This window comes from Lolium perenne, chromosome 2 (assembly GCF_019359855.2).
Source record: "Lolium perenne isolate Kyuss_39 chromosome 2, Kyuss_2.0, whole genome shotgun sequence".
NCBI classification, from domain to species: domain Eukaryota; kingdom Viridiplantae; phylum Streptophyta; class Magnoliopsida; order Poales; family Poaceae; genus Lolium; species Lolium perenne.
This window is the reverse complement of record NC_067245.2, coordinates 30,744,525-30,765,923: the sequence shown is the minus strand read 5'-3', so window position 1 is coordinate 30,765,923 and position 21,399 is coordinate 30,744,525. Positions and strand designations below refer to the sequence as shown.

The window sequence follows — 21,399 nt, the reverse complement described above, 5'->3', positions numbered from 1 at the left end:
TTGCCAGGGAGCATAGCTTTATTTGGAAGTTCACTTGGATTGATATTGTTCGCTGCAAATTCTCCATCATGGGTAAACCTCGCGATACTAAGGTCGCCATATTACCATCCACTACAAGAAAAGGTACAACTCTGAGTACCTCTGCTGCTCTTGATTCACCATCTGTGATTGATAAACTTGTTTCACCGCCTCATGCTTCACATGCGGGTACTTCTGCTGAATCTGAAAACTCTCATAATATTGATAATATTTCTGCTGTGCTTGATGATAGTGGTTCATTGGGATCCTTTCTAGATGGTACGATTGCTAGGTCTAGACAAATTGAAAATACTGAAACTCCTAATGCTACTACACCTGTTAATTCACCTGAACTTGATTATTCTAGTGATGATCCTGATGAAGATTATGTGGAGCTTAATGATGATTTTATTGAAAAATGCAATGCTACTACTGATGCAAGAAAAATTAAAAAGTTACTTGCAGAACATGCTGTTAGATATAAACTGTCTCCTGATCCTAAGTTTGCCACATCTCCTATAAACATTAAGGATAAAGATTATGATTTTTCTCTTGATTTATCTCATATAGCTATTGTTGAGAAAACACCCTTTTGTGGTACTGAAAAAGAAAGTGCTGTTGAACACATGATTGAGCTATCTACTCCGAGTAGCTTGTTTTTACGATGATGTTAAGAAGCGTACTTACTTTGTTGCTAAAATCTTTCCATTCTCATTAAAGGATGACGCTAAAACTTGGTATAATAGTTTGCCACCTAATTCTATTAAAAGTCCAAAAGAATTGCTTGATGTTTTCTTCCGTAAATACTTTCCTGCTAGTGCTCAACATATTGCTTTGCAGAAAATCTATAATTTTGACCAGGGAGATGGAGAGAAATTGCCTGAGGCTTGGGCGAGATTTTGCTCTCTTATTAGAGCTCGGCCTGATCATGATTTGGAAAAGCATGATTACTTGATATATTTTATAGTGGACTAACCATTGAGTCTAGGGCATACCTGGATAGTTGTGCTGGTTGTGTTTTCAGGAAAAGAACTCCAGGGCAGCTGAAGAATTATTGCCTAAAATAGGCCGGAATCATGATGATTGGTCTACACCTGAACCAACCCCGACACCGATACTGAAGAAGAGGGGTATGATTAAATTAAATGATGAAGATATGAGGGAAGCCAAGAAGTCTCTCAAGGAGAAAGGTATTAAATCTGAAGATGTGAAGAATCTTCCTCCCATAGAAGATATATGTGAGATAATTCCCCCTTCATCCATGATTGAGGTAAACTCCCTTCAACGCTTTACTAGGGAAGATATTCCGTATTCGAAACCTCCTGCACAATGCTTAGATGAGTTTGATAATTATATTGTTAAGCAAGAAAATTTTAATATGAGAGTAGAGAATCATTTAATGGAAAATTCTCGAGCTATTAGTGAATTGCATGATATTGTAGAGAGAACCTCCAATGATGTTAAGATGCTTGTTAAACATTTTCATATGGTTCAAACTCAAATTGATCAACTCACTAAAGTGCAAAATGACTTGTTGGGGAATAATTCTAAAGAAAAACATGCTTATGAAGTAACAACTAGAGGCGGTGTTTCTACTCAGGATCCTTTATATCCTGAGGGACATCCCAAAAGAGTTGAACAAGATTCTCAACGAACTAAAACTAGTGCTCCATCTAAGAAAAAGAAAAAGAAACATAAGAATGTTGTAGAATCAACGGAACATGTTAATGATCCTAATAGTATTTCTATTTCTGATGCTGAAACTGAAAGTGGTAATGAACATGATAAAGATAATGATAAGAATGATACTCCTGATAAAGAAGAGGTTGAAGAAGAACCTGAAAAGCATGCTAAAAATAAAAAGTATACTAAAGAAGATTTTATTGCTGAGAAACATGGTAATGAAAGAGAACCTTGGGTGCAAAAGCAAATGCCTTTTCCTGCTAAGAAACTAAAATCAAAGGAAGAAGAACACTATAATAAATTTTGTGATTGGATGAAACCTTTATTCTTGCAAATCCCTTTGACTGATGCTATTAAATTGCCACCTTATTCAAAGTATATGAAAGATATTGTTACTAACAAAAGGAAAATCCCCAATGAGGAAATTGCCACTATGCTCGCTTGCAGACGTCATAGCTTTCAACAATGCAAATCCTGTCCAGGTAAGTTTACAAACGCAACTGAATCCAACCTTTTCATCTCTTCACTTCTAAATGTAGCTTCAAACATTAGAAAATCGGTATTACCGTACTATTTATTCTCTACTTGCACTCTTAAAATTTCGTTTAAACTTCTCAACATGTTGCTGCAGGAGAGGCTGAAAGATTTCGGACAGCGCAATCTTATTGCAGCGGAAAACACGCATGGCATTGGATATGTGGAGAGAGCTGCGATTCGATGGCTGGAGGAGCTGTCCGCTAATGGGCTTGAGAGGCTGATGAAGGAGCAGCAGCTGGACGCGATCGTGACGCCCAACAGCAGCGCCTCCAGCCTTCGCGCCATCGGCGGCCACCCCGGCATCGTTGTGCCCGCGGGGTATGACGAGCAGGGAGTCCCATTCGGCATGTGCTTCAGCGGGCTGCAGGGGTACGAACCCAGGCTGATCGAGATTGCTTATGCCTTCGAGCAAGCTACCAACGTGAGAAGGCCACCGATGTTCAAGCCCTAGCTAGAACGCACAATCATCAAAGACCGAGATAGTTAAACGTCACTACTTTCTTCAGAGTAGTGAACCCCCTGCTACCCATGAAAGCGCTACTTCTTGGGCCAGTAATGAACAGAGCATGAATTCCACCATCATATATATACACCAATACACCATATAGTGTAAACTCGTGAAATAGTAACGTAGATGAGTACTGAATATCGTTTCCAGACCCATAACAACCAAACAAACTTGATACCTATGGACGATTAGGATCTACTAGTAAAGCAGAAAGATGCACGCCCATAAAGGCTTACATTGCTATTGACGATTAGTCTCTACCAATAGTAAAAGAAGCAATTCTGCTTAAACTTCCTCTATCCTCTGAAAACTTGTTTCAGTTGGGATGACTCACAACCATCAGCAAAATTGGCACTGTAGTTGCTCCATGTCTTCTTAGCTTTGTCTGCAAATAACCCAACCCAAACTTTGATCAGGTTACCACATAAAGGAATATTGTCGTGTCAACATTACCATCCAATGCTATTGTCTCAAGTACTGTGGAGCTACTGTCTGTGATGTTCGTTTTCAAGCAATGGAAGTAACTTGCATCTTGTGAGGAATTATAGAATTCACGTTTTCCTTCCTTTCAAAAAGTCCACTTATTTTTAGTACATTATGATGTAAGCAACTAATACAACAGGGCAGAACTGCAAGAGTTGAAAAGGTAAACTAGGCCATTGCAAGAACTTGAAAACTTTCACTGGTTTAAATGTTGAAATTCTTAACCAACAGAGTTTTACTTTTTAAAAGAGGTTGATTACAGCAGTTGGTATGCGGCAAACATGTTCTGTACATCTCACAAGTTGCACAGATACAACGATGACAAGGGACAATGGAATTTACAAAATTAATACTGTATTAGTTTATCTCATATAAGTGCATGATGTTTATCATATCACTAAAATAAAGGCATGCGGTAGAACATGCGTCCATTGGGAGATAGCCACACAATTAATGATCAATGTTAATCCCAATGTTTGCCATGAAAGGACAGGAAATAGAAAAATCGTCACTGGTTTAGCATATAACAGTATACTCCATGTTAACAAATACCGCTAGGACTATTAGTTCCCCTTCCCATGTCGGCACGTACTATCAACATCAGTCGGCAAACTAACAACACCCCAAGGACTACTTTCATGTTATTGGTACGCTAATGTACTCACAGTAAAGAGTAAACACATTAACTGAAAAAAAACATATTGCTGACAGGCACATGGGAAGGGGAGCTAATAGTATATACTGATATACCTCAACAATCTGCGACGCCTATCCGACTGGTTCTTCCTCCGGGCGCTAGGTCCAAAATCTGAAATGATGACAATGCAAAATATCGCGTGGAAGCCAAATAACCCCACATCGATGATCATGGAACCAATCTTTTCGGAAATAAATCCTATACGACCCGGGTCGTATGCTCCTGAGGCTGGACCAACTCGTTCGACTGCCACGTTGCAATAGGAGCTGCGGGGTTGGCCGTAGCAATCGCTAATCCCGTTCCCTTCTCCGTTGTGGTGTTGTTGCATGTGTGCTGCCTCTCCTCGCCGCCGGAATTCACCTTCTGAACATGTGGCGCGGAAATTATGTCTTCCTGGTTAAATACAAGATCGAGGAAAACTGGTCCTGATTGTACTGTCCTGACTGTGCACCAAACGAACTAAGCAGTCCAGTCCCAATGTGCTGAGATGCAGCGAGGAAGATCCAGCACCATCGAGTAGCATCATGGCCACAGGCAGCTTGAGCAAGCAGATGATACGGTCCACTGAAGGTGCCGTGAGCGATGGATTGAGGAGGATAGCGCCGGTGGCTCGCGCGCGACGCAGTGAGCCAGGGAGTTGCACCGCCGGGGCAATGAAAATCGTGGCTGTCAGGCCGTGGACGCCGCCGACGAGCATGGCCATGGACACCGGGGAAGCGCGGTGAGCGCCCGTGTATCAGCCGATGAGCACGTCCGCGCAAGCTCGGGGAGAGAGCAGCGACCGCCGGTGGTTCTGGGACATAGCGAGCAAACGAATTCCGGCGGCGTCGAGAAGGTTCAGCGTGAGAACGATAATGGAGAAGGGAGTGGGATTAGTTTATTCATGCTAAGTGGGCTGCTGCTTTAAGATTCGTTTGCTACGTGTTAGTCGATCGAATTGGTCCAGCATCCAGAGCATACGACCCAGGTCGTAGAGGATTATTTTCCAATCTTTTCTCCCTGCGATGTGGATCCCTCCACAGGTGGCGACATCGATGCTACCAGACAACCAGTGACAAATAGCAGCAAGCAGGCCCCTCCAAGAGCTGCGGTGCGGGAGGATATATTTAACTCCTGAATGGTCTCCCGAAGTATTTTCCAAAGGGCACTCTGAGGAGCACAGCACAAGGAGACACCGATGGACATGAACATGAGAATGGTTCGGAAATGGAATGACGCAGTCATAATATGCAGATGAGCCGATGAATTGACATGGAACACTACACTACTCGCCAGAACAACTTGAGCTATGTCTGGAAACGAATTGACATGTAAAATTTAACTATGCAATAGTAGTCTAGTAGAGCTCAGCACTGGTATATCTACTGATGTAAATATCACAGGGACTTATTTCGATCGTACCTTCCTGAAGTCGAGAACCAAATCAATGAAATCACAGACAATGTCGGCCAGGAAGAGCAGGATGTGTCCGCACAGCAGCAAGCCTATATGAGCGAAGAAGAAAAAAAATCATGCAGAAGCAGGCCTTCAGAGCCGCGCCCGTGAGCGCTTCGAGAAACACGAAGGGGGCGGAGCCCTCGCCCCAGACGCGGCGTGCCACGACCGCGGCGGCTGAACCAGCGGAGAGAAGCAACCCAATCGCGGAGCACAGGTAGGGCCGCGCATCGGCCGCGGCGCGCGCGAGAGCCAGCGTTGGGGCGAGAACGATCCTCGACAGGAGCGGGGCCGGGAGCGGCGGCGAGGGCATCAGCGCGTCGGCGGCGGCCATCGGCACTGGAAACCCTACCTCCTCGATTGGGCAATGAATACCTTACCGGGGCTGCTGGGTTTTGCTCGCCAAGATAGTCCACTTTTCATCCTTAACTTTAGAAAAAAGTCCATGTTTCGTCCTAGATATTTTTTTGTTCAAAGTAGACCCTAAACTTCCTAAATCGATCACTCTGGCGGTTTCAATGATTTAATCCACATGTTACACGATCTAAGCGGACCAAACCAAACCAAATCAGTGTTAGAGAGTTGAACTGAACGCGCAAACGGAAAATAAGGAAACTTCCCTTAATCACTCTTGTTGAGATACATATCTTGTATATCCGGATGTGTATCCTCTGTAGTTATTGTATAGCGATACATATCCTTGTATTTACTTTTGGGCCCGCCTCCTTCCTTGTATAGTCGAGGACGTGGCCTATATATGTATCGCCATATGCATCCGATCAATACATCGAGCATTGCATCTCCTTCTACATGGTATCAGACACCTCCTAGATCCTAAACCCTACCCGCGCGCCGCCTCTCTTCCCCGTGCGCCGCCCCCCCCCCACCCCTAAACCCTAGCCGCGCCGCCTCTCCTCTCCAGCCGCGCGCCGCCTCCTCTTCCCCACCATGTCCACCCCTAGCTCCAACCCCTTCGCCGACTCCTCCATCCCCGACCCCGGCCAACTCCGCGCCGTCGCCATCACCGATCATGTCCCCGTCAAGCTGTCCACCACCGCCGCTAACTACCTCGCCTGGAAGACGTACTTCTACCTCCTCTTCCGCGAGTACAACCTGCGCGATCACATCGACGGCACCGCCGACCTCCTCACCCGCGACTCCGACTGGCTGGCCATCGACGCCACCATCATCCGCTGGCTCTTCCTCACCGTCTCGCCGGACATCTTCAAGACCGTCGTTCGGGAAGGCGATGATGCTCGCACGGTGTGGGGAAAGATCAACGGCCTCTTCACCAATAACAAGCTCCAACGTGTTGTCTTTTTGCAGCAGGAATTCTTCGGCACACCCCAGGGCGATCAAATCTTGGACGCCTACTGCCTGCGCCTCAAGGCCATCTCCGACGAGCTCCAGGACCTTGGGTTCCGGATTGGCGACGAGCTCCTCCTCTCCACCCTCACCGCCGGCCTCAACGAGGACCTCGGCAACGCCGCCTCCAACCTCACCCTCATGACCAACCCTACGTTCGAGCGGGCGGTCGACTACCTCCGGCTGGAAGAACGTCGGCTGAAGGGTGTGCGCACCCGGGCGGTTCACACCGCCCTATGGGCCAGCGGCAACAGCGTCCTTCCTCATGGCGGAGGAGCTCCACCGGCGCCCACCCCCGCCCCTCCACACCCTGCGCCTCAGCCGCAACAACACCAAGGAGGAGGGGGTGGTGGCCGTGGCCGTCGCCGTGGCCGTGGTGGTGGCCGCGGCGGTGGAAACAACGGTGGCCCCGGCATCGTCGGTCCGCGCCCCGGGTCCTCACACCCCACTCCGCCGTGGGCGGGCGGACACAACCCCTAGACGGGGGTCGTGCACGCCTACACCATGCCCGTTCCGCGCCCACCCGTCACCGGCACCGTCGGCCCCCGTCCGCAGACGCACCAGGCCTTCATCGCCGCGCCACCGCAGGCTCCCGCCGGCCTGCCCTACGCTCCCGCCAGCCTGCCCTACACTCCCGCCTACGGCGGCATGATGCCACAGGCCCCGACGGCCCACTGGGACCCCGCGCTGTACACCGCCCTTCAGCATGCCCCCTCGCCGGGCGCTTACTCTGGCGGTGGCGATTGGTTCATGGACACCGGAGCCTCCGCACACATGGCTGCTCACCCGGGTAACCTTTCCACTTCATCTCCGACATCCACTTCCTCTCGCATCATCGTCGGTAACGGTGCTGGTCTTCCCATCTCTCATATTGGCTCCACTCCTTTTCCTTCTAATTCCACACCATTGTCTCTTAATAATGTCTTAGTTTCACCACATCTTGTTCAGAACTTAGTTTCCGTCAAAACTCTTTCTCGTGATAACTCTGTAACTGTGGAATTTGACGAGTTTGGTTTTTCTGTAAAGGACGCCCGTACCCGAATGGTTTTGCACCGCTGTGAGAGTCCCGGTGACCTGTACCCCGTTCAGCCGTCTCCCTCCACTCACGCTGCACCTCGGGCGCTCTCTGCCGGCGTCGACCTTTGGCACGCTCGTCTTGGCCATCCCAGCTCCACCTCGCTCCGCCAAATAATGAGAGGCTTTTCTTTTTCATGTAATAAACTGGCGGCTCACTCATGTGATGCATGCCGACTAGGCAAACATGTTCGGCTTCCTTTTAGTACTTCATCCACAGTTGCATCTTTTCCTTTTCAATTACTTCATAGTGATGTATGGACGTCCCCTATACCGAGTCATTCTGGTTTTCTTTATTATCTAGTTATTCTCGATGATTTTTCTCACTTTGTCTGGACTTTTCCTCTTCGTAAGAAATCTGACGTCGCCTCGACACTCACCGCCTTTTATTCTTATGTGTCTACGCAGTTTGGTCGCCCCATCCTCGCCCTCCAAACTGACAACGGCAAGGAGTTCGACAACACCACCATCCGCACCCTCCTCTCCGCCCGCGAGAAGGAGGGAATGTTGGAGATATGCCCAAGAGGCAATGGGAAGGGTAGCTAATAGTATATAATGATATACCTCAACAATATGTGACGCCTATCCGACTGGTTCTTCCTCTGGGCGCTAGGTCCAAAATCTGAAATGATGACAATGCAAAATATCGCGTGGAAGCCAAATAACCCCACATCGATGTAACCAATCTTTTCTCCCTGGGATGTCGATCGCTCCACAGGTGGCGACATCGATACTAGCAGACAGCCAGTGACAATTAGCAGGAAGCATGCCCCTCCAAGAGCCGCGGTGCGGGAGGATACATTTAACTCCTGAATGGTCTCCCGAAGTATTTTCCAAAGGGCACTCTGAGGAGCACAGCCACAACCACGCCATCCTAGTTTATTTAGGAGGCTCTTGCTCATCCTAAGTGGAATCAGATTGCTGGTAATCAGATTGGTACTTCCTTCCAAATGAAATTTGAGAAGTCGTCCATCCCATTGTTAACAGTACTCTCCAATCTATAGTTTGTATCTGATGAATTCGAATCTAGATTTAATTACAGAGGAATTTCGAAAAGACGTCCCGATCTATGACTAAAATCAGCAAAAGCGTCTGTGAATCACAAAAATAATTCGCATGTTGTGTGGTCAAACGTGCACCAAAATATAATCCGCGAAACGAACTGATTGACTCATGCATGCTGCTACCGCGAATAAATAGAAGAAAACTGAAGGAAGAATCGTGAATGAGAAACCAACAAATCTATTCCTCAACTCATGGAACCAAAGAGGGAAAAAGGGATCGATCAATTACCTCGCAGCTGGCCAGCTATCACTACCCATCACGAGGAGGATGGGGACGGCCAACCTCTCCTCGCCGAGCACCTCTGCGTGTTGCCGGATTCGTCCATGGCGATCACCATCTTGTAGTGCCATCCATGGCGCTCAACCAGCGGCATGACTCCTCTCCTCTCCTCGACAAGTAAAAGTCAAAGTCTAAGTCATCGCACGCGCTTCCCGCACACGGACTGGGACAATAGCCTTGTACTTATAGAGGCGAGGCAGGTTAGAGAGGCTTGTTTGAAATTCGAGGGAAGAGAGGTAGGGTGGGAAGGAAGCTAATTTCGGATCTCCTTGTTGATCGTAGAGATAATAGAAATATGGATGGACAGTGTAGATGCAGCGAGGCCGCGGATCGCTGACATGGACAAATCAGAGATCGCGTGAGACATGTCTAATAACTATAGTATATAATGATTCCAATCGGTGTGCCGTCTCGATGGATGCATGACGTGGGTGACAGTAGTTAATTAGGATGCTGCATGTATGCTGGGATTTGCTGTAAATTATTTATCACACACTCGATTACCAACCAATCAACTACCAAAACCGGTTGATATCCCGATTTTGTAGCACAGGAATTGAATCACTCCGTGATTGTCTCATCATTTTTTCCTTTGTATACGAGCTCAACTGCATGCTTTCCTTGCATGCTGGATCACATATGGTATGAATGAGATTTGGGCTAGCTTCAGCTACCAAGCTCATGCTATAATTGTAACTTGCAGGCATGTCAGCCAGCCGATGAAGAAGACAGACATGTCACTACGGGAGAACTCGTCGTTGCCGTGCGACAGATCGCACGGCAAAGAGCCTATTTTGCCCGGCAAAGGCTTTGCCGTGTGGCTCTTATGCTCTTTGCCGTGCTTTCTTCTTTGCCGTGCGCTTTCGAGGGACTTTGCCGTGCGATGATATTTTGCCGTGCGGCGCTGCTGACTTTGCCGTGCACCGACTCTTTGCCGTGCGCCACTCTAAAACTTTGCCGTGCTTTTCTTCTTTGCCGTGCGTACAACTCGCGGCGCACGGCAAAGATTTCTTTGCCGTGCAGCGCCTCACGGCAATGATGTGCTGCACGGCAACGCCTGTTTTTCCCGTAGTGTGTGGGTTCTGGCCATTTATATATGGGCGCTGGTTTTAGTTCTCACGGTGTTTCCCCCGCAAAAAAAAAGTTCTCACGGTGTTTTGCAAGTCATCTAGTTATAAACTAGCTGCCAAGCTTGGAACACCAACGTGATTTGAACTACTAGTAGATCCATAAGGTAGAAAGGCTAACTCAGCTCCTTGCCTAAACGGCAACATTGACATACATACCATTTGAATATTAATTTTTTTTATTATTGTGCTCTTAAATTGTGCAATCGCAAAACTTGTGCACATTCCACAGATATTTGAACAACTCAAATATATCTCTTAACCATCAGGAGTGCAACAAGGCAAACCACAAATTCTCAAGCCAACATTCCTCATTTCACACACTATCCAACAGCAAGGTGTACAAAAATTAAAGAAATCCTAATCTTTGTGGAGCAAGAAGAAACCCAAGAATGTAGCCAAAGATTTCAAACTTTACTCACCTCTTTAAGTGCAAAACATACATACATGGTTGAGTGACCACAAGTACATGAAAGTTAAACCTGGTCGATAGCACTGCAAATCCCCGCGAAAATGGGTAATCAAAACATACACTTTTGCTAGCAAGTTCATTCTGTGCAGATTGATAGCTAGTATAGCTAGAGAGGTCCAAGGTGAAGACCTAATATAATGCTAGCTTCCAGGTCAGGCACTTCAACTAGAACCCATGAGCTAGACTTCCTTCATCCTTTTGACCATAAGCTCACTAGTACGAAACCCCACGATAATATCAGTCAGAGAAACATGAGAGAATAACGCATGTCCGGCCAGCCGGGTCCAATGGCAATGGCTCCCTTCCTCCTGCCCGCCTCCATCTCAATCTGGAGAAGGATGTTAACAGGAAAATGAAGTGAGTAGCCAAACAAGGTATACAAAAGCAAAGTTTGGGATAAAGAAAGAAAACACGTGATCTAATGCGAGAGTGTGACCATCCAATACTCACAAGTATAACACAAATATTCGGTTGTGTCATGCTAGCCATGGCAACTCAGTTCATTTTTCTTTCATGTATTGACAGAAAAAAAAATCCTGCATCAGGATTTGTACAGCTTCAAATAGTTATGCTGACAATTAATATCATTGCCATCTACTGTCATGTTGAAACAATAGTTAACACGCAGGTTGCTACTATATATTCTTCTTTAATCAACCAGCATCAGCAACGAAAAGGAAATGATGTGTCATATCTGACTACTAACGGACAAATGATTCTAACTACTAGGAGGCCTAGGCGCGGCGACACGCCGCGCCCGTGACACTATATTTGTAGAGAAGACCCTTGAGCTGAATGATTACATAAAACAAAATATGCGCCAGTGTTATGATAGGCAATCGTATTTGCATGCCGTTGATCTGTATTTCAATCAGGCTTTGCATGTAGTAATCGGCTTTCATATGTATATTGTATCACCTTTGCAAGCAGCTTTTAACAGCTTGTTGAGTGCAGAGTTTGAATTATAATTTTATAGTCATATGAACAAATAGTAGCAGAAAATGGGCTATCATCAGTGACATAAATAGATGATGCTGCAGAATATAAATAGTAAGAGATTTTTATACAGTGGAATTTTTACACTCCATAACATCAATACATATATACATATTATAGGATTGCTAGCCATTGAGACATGCCTGATGCCATCTAACTCTTAACTGTAATAGCAAGGCTAGCCTGTTAATGCTAGCTGAGTACTTTGTTTTGTGATGACTGTACATTTCACATTTTTCAGATAGATTATGCAGTTGAAGTAGGTACTGTGCAGGGGTAAACCTGAAAATTGAGAGTGATGATGCCTGTGATTGCCAAAATTAGTCATACTCTACAGTTGATTTGGCAGAAATTAGCAAGTTTGTCTCAAATAGATTATATCACTGTGTCAGCTGCCAAGCTCTGAAACTGAGAAAGGGTTTCAGTCGCATATGTGCAGTAAAGACACGCCCAAGGCTGCAGATTTTGCGGAGCATACGTCATGCTTGTCCTGAGTATAAATAGTAGATCCACTGTGAGAATTTAGATTGTGCACCATGTAAAAGTAGTTGAATGTAAGAACTGAATAGAAGGAAGACCAGATCAATTCCGACACTTATATGGTCCTAGGGAAAGAACATCAAATTAGTAAAGAAGCAATTGATCTTGGCAAGAACATCAAATTAGTAAAGAAGCAATTGATCATGGCATACCATGGTAGGAATCTTTCGGTAGCAACCAAAACACTTGTCAAATAACATAATATTATATCAGGAAGAAACCAAGCGAAATAAGCATGCAAAGAGAGCTAGAGGATTCTTACCTGTACCTGGGTAAAACCGACAATCGTGTTTTGTATGGAGAATACCAACTGTCAACTGTATGGATGTAGAAATCTTTGGTGTTTCTATAGAAGAAGTGAAGAACACAACATGCTAGATGACACATCGTTGGAGCAATTAAAATGTGTCGTCTGCTTCGATCATTAGATTGATCTAAGATGAAAAGTTGGAAACTGTAAATTAGTAGTCGTATTAGAATTTGTAATGTTTGAAACCATTTTACTTATTAAAATTTGAGGTTATTAGATTGGATAATACAGTGTGGCATGTCACATCTTGAAAAACAAACATCTCACATACTGCAAGCGAAAAGTAAGCTCTAAAGATATATACTTGACAAATAAACCTTGCAGATTTTGGTTTCATATTTAGCATCTTGTAAATAATCATGAACCATGCTGCTCGATTGTCTAGTATGAAGATAACAGGCATGTTAAATTCAGAAATAGAAACTACTCGAGCAGATATTTGATAGAATATATGCACAAAATTGAAATAGCTCAACGTGGAAGTTATTTATATACCATCATCATGGTTGGTGAAATTGGAAAGCTTTATTTCTAGGGTACCCTTATTTCTAAGCTCGGTGGGGTAAGAAAGATGGTGCTATGTAGTGAAGGTGCATTGATTAAAGAATTGTACAAACCACACAACTGAAACCCATTTGCAGCTTGGTGCATTCTAGTGTCTAGACTGTGCTATGTTGAATAAGTTAAAGCTTTCTTGTCCCTATAAAAGATACTCAAATGCCAGGTACAGGTCGAATTTTTATATCCTGAAGTTATGCACAAAGGGAAGGGGCAAAGCAAAAGAAACATGTTCTGATCAATATAACCAGTCCAATAGTATGACAAATGTAAATTTCTCGAATAAACATACTGTTTAGTTTATGAAGCTATAATAATAAAATGAGCAGCGTTCACATGTTCTCTATGGTATATCCACGCCACTTTTGAACTATAATAAGTTATAACTGATCTCCTTGTAGTCCTAGTGCCGTAAACTGAAGTATCAAGGAAGAATTAAATCTAGAGTTCTGCATTGCGATATCGCAATAAAGAAATGAAGAAGTCCCCCTTTACCCATGTTATTTTGCTTATAGAAGGATAACTGGAGTATAGGAAATATAAATCATCCTCTAATCTAGTTGTAAACACTAATTCCTATATGGCAGTGACAGAGTTAAGTACCTTTTGGGGTGTGTGCGTGTTGTGCTACCTTTTTATCTTTCTTCTCTTTGATCACGAAGTAGGCCCAGCATATCTTTAGATGAAGACACCGTCACCGCCTAATCTCCAACTGAAATAAAAGGCGTGGATAAACATTCATGACTGGAAGGAAAAGTAACATATCCAGTAATTATATGTTATAAATCATATGCTTATTCAAGACCACAGGTACCACCCATACTAAGAACAACAGAGCCTAGCAGCCTACATAGGGTGGGGGGATAGGGCATAGGAAATTAAACCAAATTACCCAAGCCAAGAAGCAAAAAAAAAAAAAGCAAACCATAAAAGATGGTGGCATGAAGAAACTACCTGTCACAATGGAAACGCCAGCGGTGCAAAATAAATCCCGAACGGCGTTATGGTCAAGCTAGCTAAAACAAAATATAGCAAGTTACCTGAATACGAACAACTGAACAGCTTACTATGAGCCGATGAGCATAACTTTAGGTATAATTCAGCAAGCCACTACTAACCATGAATATTTTTATGAACTTCAGAAGATGTGAAATACAAATAAACCACATGGAACTTCTGGTGTGCGGATATAGTACACACTACCTTTTTGCTACCTATTTGTTTTGCATAGATCAAACTCAATGTTGAGACAAAGAATTACCAACAAATCCTAGAAAGAAAGATATCTGAAATATAAGGATGCACGCCAGGAGTTGGCATAGCAGTCCCAGCACTGCAAACTGCAAGGCATACTGACGTCGCCCCGGAAGTATGGATCATCAGAAGCACAAGCTGGCCTGGGACCCCTGAAACGCAAAAGCACCACACTTCGGCTCACTGGTTGAACCTGGTAACAGGGAAAGTAGTTTCACCCACGGTGATACTTATACACTACCCAAAAATTACCCTCATGGCATTCTTTTAGATCTGAATAATGGGTTTCTAAACTTTTAGCCAAAAAATCAAGTGGGTGGCGTGAATGTATTTGGTGCATATACTGACAAAGATTGAATTTGCTACTCCCATATATATGTTGACAAAGATTGAATTCATGAAACTGTTAACTATTTTGCAGGTGGCATCGTAAAATTCAGAGATCTATCGTAAACAAAACAAAACTAAGACCACATGATGGCAAAATATGGGGCGTTCTTGCAATGAGCAATGGATGAACATACCGGCTTTGAAAATGTTGGATAAGGGGTAAGGGACCAGTATTTGCCGTGGCAGCATCCTCTCATATCATTTATTCATTGTCAATATCTTGGAGACCTCTTGCAGCAAATTTCTATAGAAAGCTGAAACTGAAATTAGCCCATAGATGAAGTTCTCCAGTACGCGGATTTACGGGAACAAAGCTGAAGTTCTGATTCTGATAATAACAATTAACAAATCAAAATAGAATTAGCCAGATCCAAACACACCTCGCAGCGGCGGGTGCAGCTGAGATCTCGTGCGATTCAGTGGAGTTTGATGACAGATAAAGTCTCCATCAGACTCGGACTAATTTCATACATCCCCTCAATTGTCTTCACGTCAAGAAAAACATTGTAGTCCAGTCCTCCAACTTTAGTTACAGTCCACGTCAAGAAAAACATTGTAGTCCAGTCTTCCAACTTCAGTTACAGTCAGTCTTCACGTCAAGAAAAACATTGTAGTCCAGTCTTCCAACTTCAGTTACAGTCAGTACTATTTCCTTAACCATCTCCCTTACATGTTGACGATGTACATTCTCTCATGTATCACTATGTGATGCAAGCTTTGTTACAGAGACAATGCCTTCAGCTCAATGAACAGCTTAGCTTAATCTGTCCGCGAAGAACACCACGCGGCCACCTTCCATACAACTTCTTCAATCAATTTATGAAACGTAAGGTGTGCATAAATAAATAACAGAACCATAACTGGAGTCCATATATACTGAACATCTCCTAGTAAGTCCGCCATACTTTTATCTGCACAGCATGTAATCTGATGGTATAAAAAAGAAACTTTTGCCTAGCTATATGGTAGAAGAAAATAGATGGAGTTAATTGGTAGGCCATCTTACCGGAGGTCCAATGTCCAACCTGATGCAAGACATAAGCTGCTAGCTACCAGACCAAAATCTATGTGTTGGCTTTCCTGATGCAAAATTGGGTATCAGCGGAAACAAATCTCACGTGGATATCTTGCGTGCTAACTCATGGAGCTAATGAAATTTATGCCAGGAAAGATTAGAACGGATGTACAAATTGGGGATCTTTTCTGACCTATATCTCTCTCTACAAAATAGGGCTAACCGAGTAGCCAGAGTGACTTGAGAAGACCTCGAGTTTGATAGTGCCGTTTTGCTGGTAAGCTGGAGCCTCACCAGTCAAGTGCCTGCTGCAACTGGTGCCGTACCTCCGTCAGCTATTCCGGCAGCTGGGTACTGAGGTCAAGCTTCTCATGTGCACCCACTTCTGGGTTGTCGTTGCCGCCGTTTGAGATGGTCGTGGCCATGGTGGAGGTTTTGCCGCTCTTCATCCCGCTCTGTGAAAGCACCGCATACTCCCATCTTAGTGTTGGTCGCTGCTGAAAATAAGGGAAACAAAGGGTCAAACAGATCTTGAAGATTCGACTACTTACCTTTGTCACAGACGCCGATGGCCGCCGCCGGAATGCCGGACCCATGGTTGATGCGAGTATAAGTCCTTGTCTCTCCCTCCTGGCCATCCCGCCTCCATGCCAACCACGTCAACCACGTCGCCTCCACCCCAAGCCCCCTCCCGAGGTCGCGCGGCCAAATCAACCCGAGCGCTTCAACGACGGCCGGGATGTCGGAGGAAGACCCGATCCATGCCACGGCCGCTGCCGGCGTCCTCCGCTCGATCTCCGATTCCTCAGTTATCGCGGCCCTAGAGCCCATGCCGCATCCGCCCCATATCCTCTCCAACCTTAGCCCATCTCCTCTCCAACCTCACCCTCCAATTCCTGACCCAGCCGCAACCAAATACGTGAGGAAGAAAGAGAAGAAGCGGCAGCGAAAATCTAGAAGACCTAGGAAGACAAAGCGGCACCACAGTTTTTCAGAGAGATTGAGACAGAAGAACGTTAGTCAAAGCGGTGGGAGTATCTTGTCTAGAATCTTCTTTATTTTAGTGGGCTGCTCCGGATGACCGGCAACCGGGAGGATACCGGAGGGAAAAAAAGGCAAAAAAAAGCATGAACTTGCAGTTATGTGGAGAGGTAATGAAAAATCCTGCAAGGGTCTACGTGTCACTCAACGACTGAAAGAAAGTGAGTGAAATTAGCCCATCTACAGTGGCCAAATCTCTATAGAATACGGTAAATTGATTGTCTTTTATATAGGGTATAATGACAGTGCAATGATACTGATCAGGCTACATGTTATTTTCTCTGCTATGGATGCTGATCAGGTTTCATCTAGTAAAGGAAATAATGTGCAAGAACTAATCCTAGTTTCCGTCCAGGACCTCAATTTATGGCGAACTCATGCCAGTCCGGAAATAAGCATCGCACAAGACAACCTAACCAGTACTAATTGCCTATGTCAGGGTTCGTTATTGATCGGATCTCAATGAACTATGTGCATGATCCAAATACATACTTTCACTGGCTATTGTTCATGTAGATAAAATTCATATATAATGATTTGTCTAATTAAATAAAGCTTTGTTTAATTACTCTTCAATTATTATGGGTAAAAAAGCTGAAACAAGACCTTACTAATTTATTCAGAGTGCAATACAATATTTGGGATTGCTGAAGTCAAGAAAAACCCAACCAATTCCATATGATCAAAAATGAAGTTAACCAAACTAGTACGTGATCAAGAACAGAGCAAAGTGTTGAAGGATGCAAGCCAGACCAGCAGTAGTCAGCACTCACCTGTGATAGAGAGGGCTGGCCCAATTACCATCTTCGAGATACAACACAATCCTTCTGGAGCCTGTACTACCTCCGCTATTTTAATCAATATTCTATATAAAATTAGACAAATTAGTAGTGCATTTGTCAGTGCTACTTTTGGGTAAATAACCAATCCAAACTAGATGCAAAGTAATGACATCCAGCATACAAGGGACCAAAGTAACTTTGTAAGCAGTACTAATGGTTTCATTACAGGAAGCTTGAAAATCTCGTTTAACTTGAAAAAAGCGTCCAGGTTAACTGAAAATCTCGTTTAACTTGAAAATCCAGGTTTAGGAAAGCGGAAAAAAGTATCGCTTATGCGCGCTGAAGCACAATGCGGAGGCCTTCCGCATCGATTGCATAAGCGCTTAAGTGGAAAAAAGCGAAAAAAAAGCGCCGCTTATGTGCGCTAAAGCGCTAAGTGGAAGGCCACCGCACCAATTACGCTTGATGCTTTCTTGAACCTTACGTTTAACATGGCCAAATAGGAAACCTTTCTTTTACTATTCATTCATTTTCAAGGAAAGAAAACAGGCAAGTGTAATCTGAACTCATCTACGTAGTAAAAAAGATGTCAGGGGCCATGTGGTGTTATCAAAAAGAAGGCAGGACTTCAGTGCTTAATTGGACCAGGAAAAGAGATGGAGTCTTGGACCATTACTTTTCTACATGTGAAAAAAAACTTATTAAGTGGCAGTGATGGTTTTTGAAGTTGTAAGACATCTAGTATGGTTTTGTCACACATAATGGTACATTTGTGTCATTTGGACAATACATTTATAACTATAAGCATACTTGCTAGTTACAATGTTTATATTGCAGACCTGTAAGATATGTACTTATGCCAAGAAAGGTATACAAAATTTTGATGTCAACAAAGAACGAACAAATTTTTTGACATACACAAGTCATCGTAGAGTGTGATCTCTGAGTACAAATTCAAGGAATTAATTTAGTGAACTGCCTTGATAAAAACATCACTTACATTTCAGCAAAAGGAGATAAGACATCAGAAGCAAGCACAACAAATGATTTAAGTTTACAAGTCATTTGGTGTATGTGTTTCCCCAGAGATTTTTTTTTTAACATCACCATCAAATTTATAACGAGGTAGGATTATTATAGAGTTTTAAATGCCTGGCGAGAAAAATCCAAACTTTCCTAGGCCAGTTTGGCTTCTTTTTCTCTTTCATGCTCTCTTCTTAACAAAAGATTCCTCGCCATCACCCTGATGGAAATCGAATGCAAAGATCACAACAGTGGATTACAAAGAAGAACAATGTGGTAGGAAACATGGAGTTACACATTTAATGTCAAGAATATCAATGAATGGCATGACAGTTCACTGAATTCCAGGGATAACACCACTTACTTTTCTGTACATAGGACTCCTTTTTTTAATCCGTGAGGGAGTTCCACTCATCCAATAGACACTTTATCTCATCTTCGAAAACCCACCAGGCCACCTCAGGATACACTTCTCTCTTCCTCCCGCTGCTGCACCAGGGTGCGCTGCGTCCACCTCTCCCTTTGTTTAGGTGAACTGGCAGTCCTTGTTTGCTTATGAAGGGTTACTGTTCATGTATAAAATATTCCAGAGGACCTTCCTCTAGCTTCAGCAGGATAATCATAAATCTGTAAGTTCAGTTAACCACATCATACAAGAAACTGAAAGTGATATTTATTCTGAACAATAACACAATTCAAATTATCGTTCACTGTTGTATCCTATGTGGGCTAAGCAGCTATTATAAACAGTAATTCTCAAGAGAGTGCTGCTAGAGTGAATATGGATGTGATAACACAACTAATTGAAGGAAGAAAGTTGACCTTTCTTTACAATCATACGACCATTACAAATTAGATGCCCAGAATAATAATAAAAAGTGAACATTGTATGGTAACCATAATACAGGTTTGATTCAATGTATCTTGTTAAAATTTTCTGAAAATAAATGCAATAAACATACGTATGAAAGCATAAGCAATATTGTTTCAGTAGTAACACTTGACATCTTTGCCAAATCAAGCCCCTCAAATTCTCGAAATAATTTCTACATAGGATATATGATCATAATTTCGTAAAGTAACTAGAGAGGCAAGAAGTAAATAAGAAGCATTTGAAATTTATGCGTGCATATAGGAACTATCACACAAGGAGACTACCTCTCAACATCATCCCTTAGGAGCCCTCAAGGTACTAGATGCAGAGAAGTTACCATCAGCAGAAGTGCAAATCCTGACAATAATGGTATGGATTATACTTTTCAATATTTACTAAACAATTACAATAGTAGATAAATCACCTTGCAAAGTTTATGCATGCCTGTTTTTTGCTTCATCAGCAGCTGAGCAGCCCCAATGCAATCTGCATGACCTCCTTTCAAGAAAAAAAAATGTCATGAGAAGAGAACAGTCATACTTGTAACAAGCCAAAGCTTCTTATGAAAATTACATGCTTCCATTATACTCTAATCACTCACTAACTCATCTAATCGATTAAATTGGCTACTGGAGTGAAAAAAATACTACAATAGTAGTGTTAAATCCCATTTGACCACACAGTAATCCAATCAATAATCCAATATGATTTTACTAAGCCGCATTCATACCAAGTAACACTACAACATGTAAAACACAATGGTAAACTGCATCTAGATATAGAAGATGCTACCACTAAAAGAATGGTGTAAATACGAGAAATACCGACACCTCTGGGAACCTAATTCTGCATGCTTATTTCTACACCCACGGGTACAAGCTACATGAGAGACATGTGATAGAGATAAAACTCTGCATCCATCGGAGTACAGACGAAAGACGCCATTAACATCAACATTTTAGTGGCAAGCCAGTGACAAGTCTCAAAGTATCGGACACCCCATTAAAAGTTTAAAACACATTGTTTCAGATTAAAAACTCGGTTTCGCAGCAAAGTTTGGGCACTTATGTAACATATATCAATGGTCAAAGTAACTAGAAGAGTTAATACTAATAGAGGTTTCTTAGTAGGCATAAAAGGTAAGTGGATCGTACACAACACAATTGTACTGATTGTGCTAGGTACATGTAAAAAAAACATAAGCCTTCTACAGCTATATGGACATCTCAAGTGTCACGTTTCAATGTGGAGCAAAAGATCATTATAGACACACTGCAGAGACCTATCTATAATTCCTACATCAGTACATCAGTAAGGACTTGTGAGAAAAAAACATCTCAACGCAACCACATGACAAACATCTCAATACCAAGCTCACTATGAGCTCCTCAACACAGCTTGTGGTTTTTCTGTGTACATCAGGTTCTACTTAAATCTATCGATAATCGGCATAATTGTGTATCGATCCCCGCACTGGCGATGAACTAACCTGGAACTTCTGATCTTCATGTACTTACTCTGCTAAATCTGCTTATAATGCGTTGTTTGAAGGAACAACAGTCTCTCCTCACAACAGCTACATCTGGGACTGTTGGGCCACCTTGAAGTGCAAGATGTTTGCTTGGTTAGCGACTTAGGATCGTTACTGGACTAATGAAAGAAGGATGCGTCATGGACTGAACAATGATGACACTTCTTTCCTCTTTGACCAAGAATCTAAATCCATCTCGCACCTATTAATACACTGCTCTTTCTCCCAACAGATCTAGCATGATGTGTTTGCCTAGCTCAACATCCTCATTTGTATGCCAACGACTGATGAAGCCTTCAACACTTGGTTCAGTGCCACATCTTCCAACGTAGAACCCTCCCTT

General features: G+C 43.4%; 1 protein-coding gene and 1 long non-coding RNA gene across 2 annotated transcripts; one reads left to right on the top strand and one right to left on the bottom strand.

The window, feature by feature from the left end:
* Window positions 1-2,117: 2,117 nt before the first annotated feature.
* LOC127328345 (probable amidase At4g34880) lies at window positions 2,118-2,689 on the top strand. The gene is made up of 2 exons (XM_051354950.1): window positions 2,118-2,183; window positions 2,333-2,689. The coding sequence occupies exons 1-2, from the start codon at window positions 2,118-2,120 to the stop codon at window positions 2,687-2,689; spliced, it is 423 nt and encodes a 140-aa protein (XP_051210910.1).
* An 8,303-nt stretch (window positions 2,690-10,992) lies between these two features.
* LOC127331691 (uncharacterized) lies at window positions 10,993-20,008 on the bottom strand. The gene is made up of 4 exons (XR_007869944.2): window positions 19,810-20,008; window positions 19,016-19,278; window positions 17,620-18,871; window positions 10,993-11,070 (listed from the first exon to the last, which is right to left on the bottom strand). It is a non-coding gene; the product is annotated as an uncharacterized lncRNA (long non-coding RNA).
* Between the last annotated feature and the right edge of the window lie 1,391 nt (window positions 20,009-21,399).

What these genes read in the sequence shown, in the direction of transcription:
- LOC127328345 (XM_051354950.1), top strand. Translation starts at nt 2,118, where the DNA reads ATGAGGAAATTGCCACTATGCTCGCTTGCAGACGTCATAGCTTTCAAC. An exon ending in ACAATGCAAATCCTGTCCAG is followed by an intron (nt 2,184 to 2,332) that starts GTAAGTTTACAA and finishes ATGTTGCTGCAG; the next exon opens with GAGAGGCTGAAAGATTTCGG.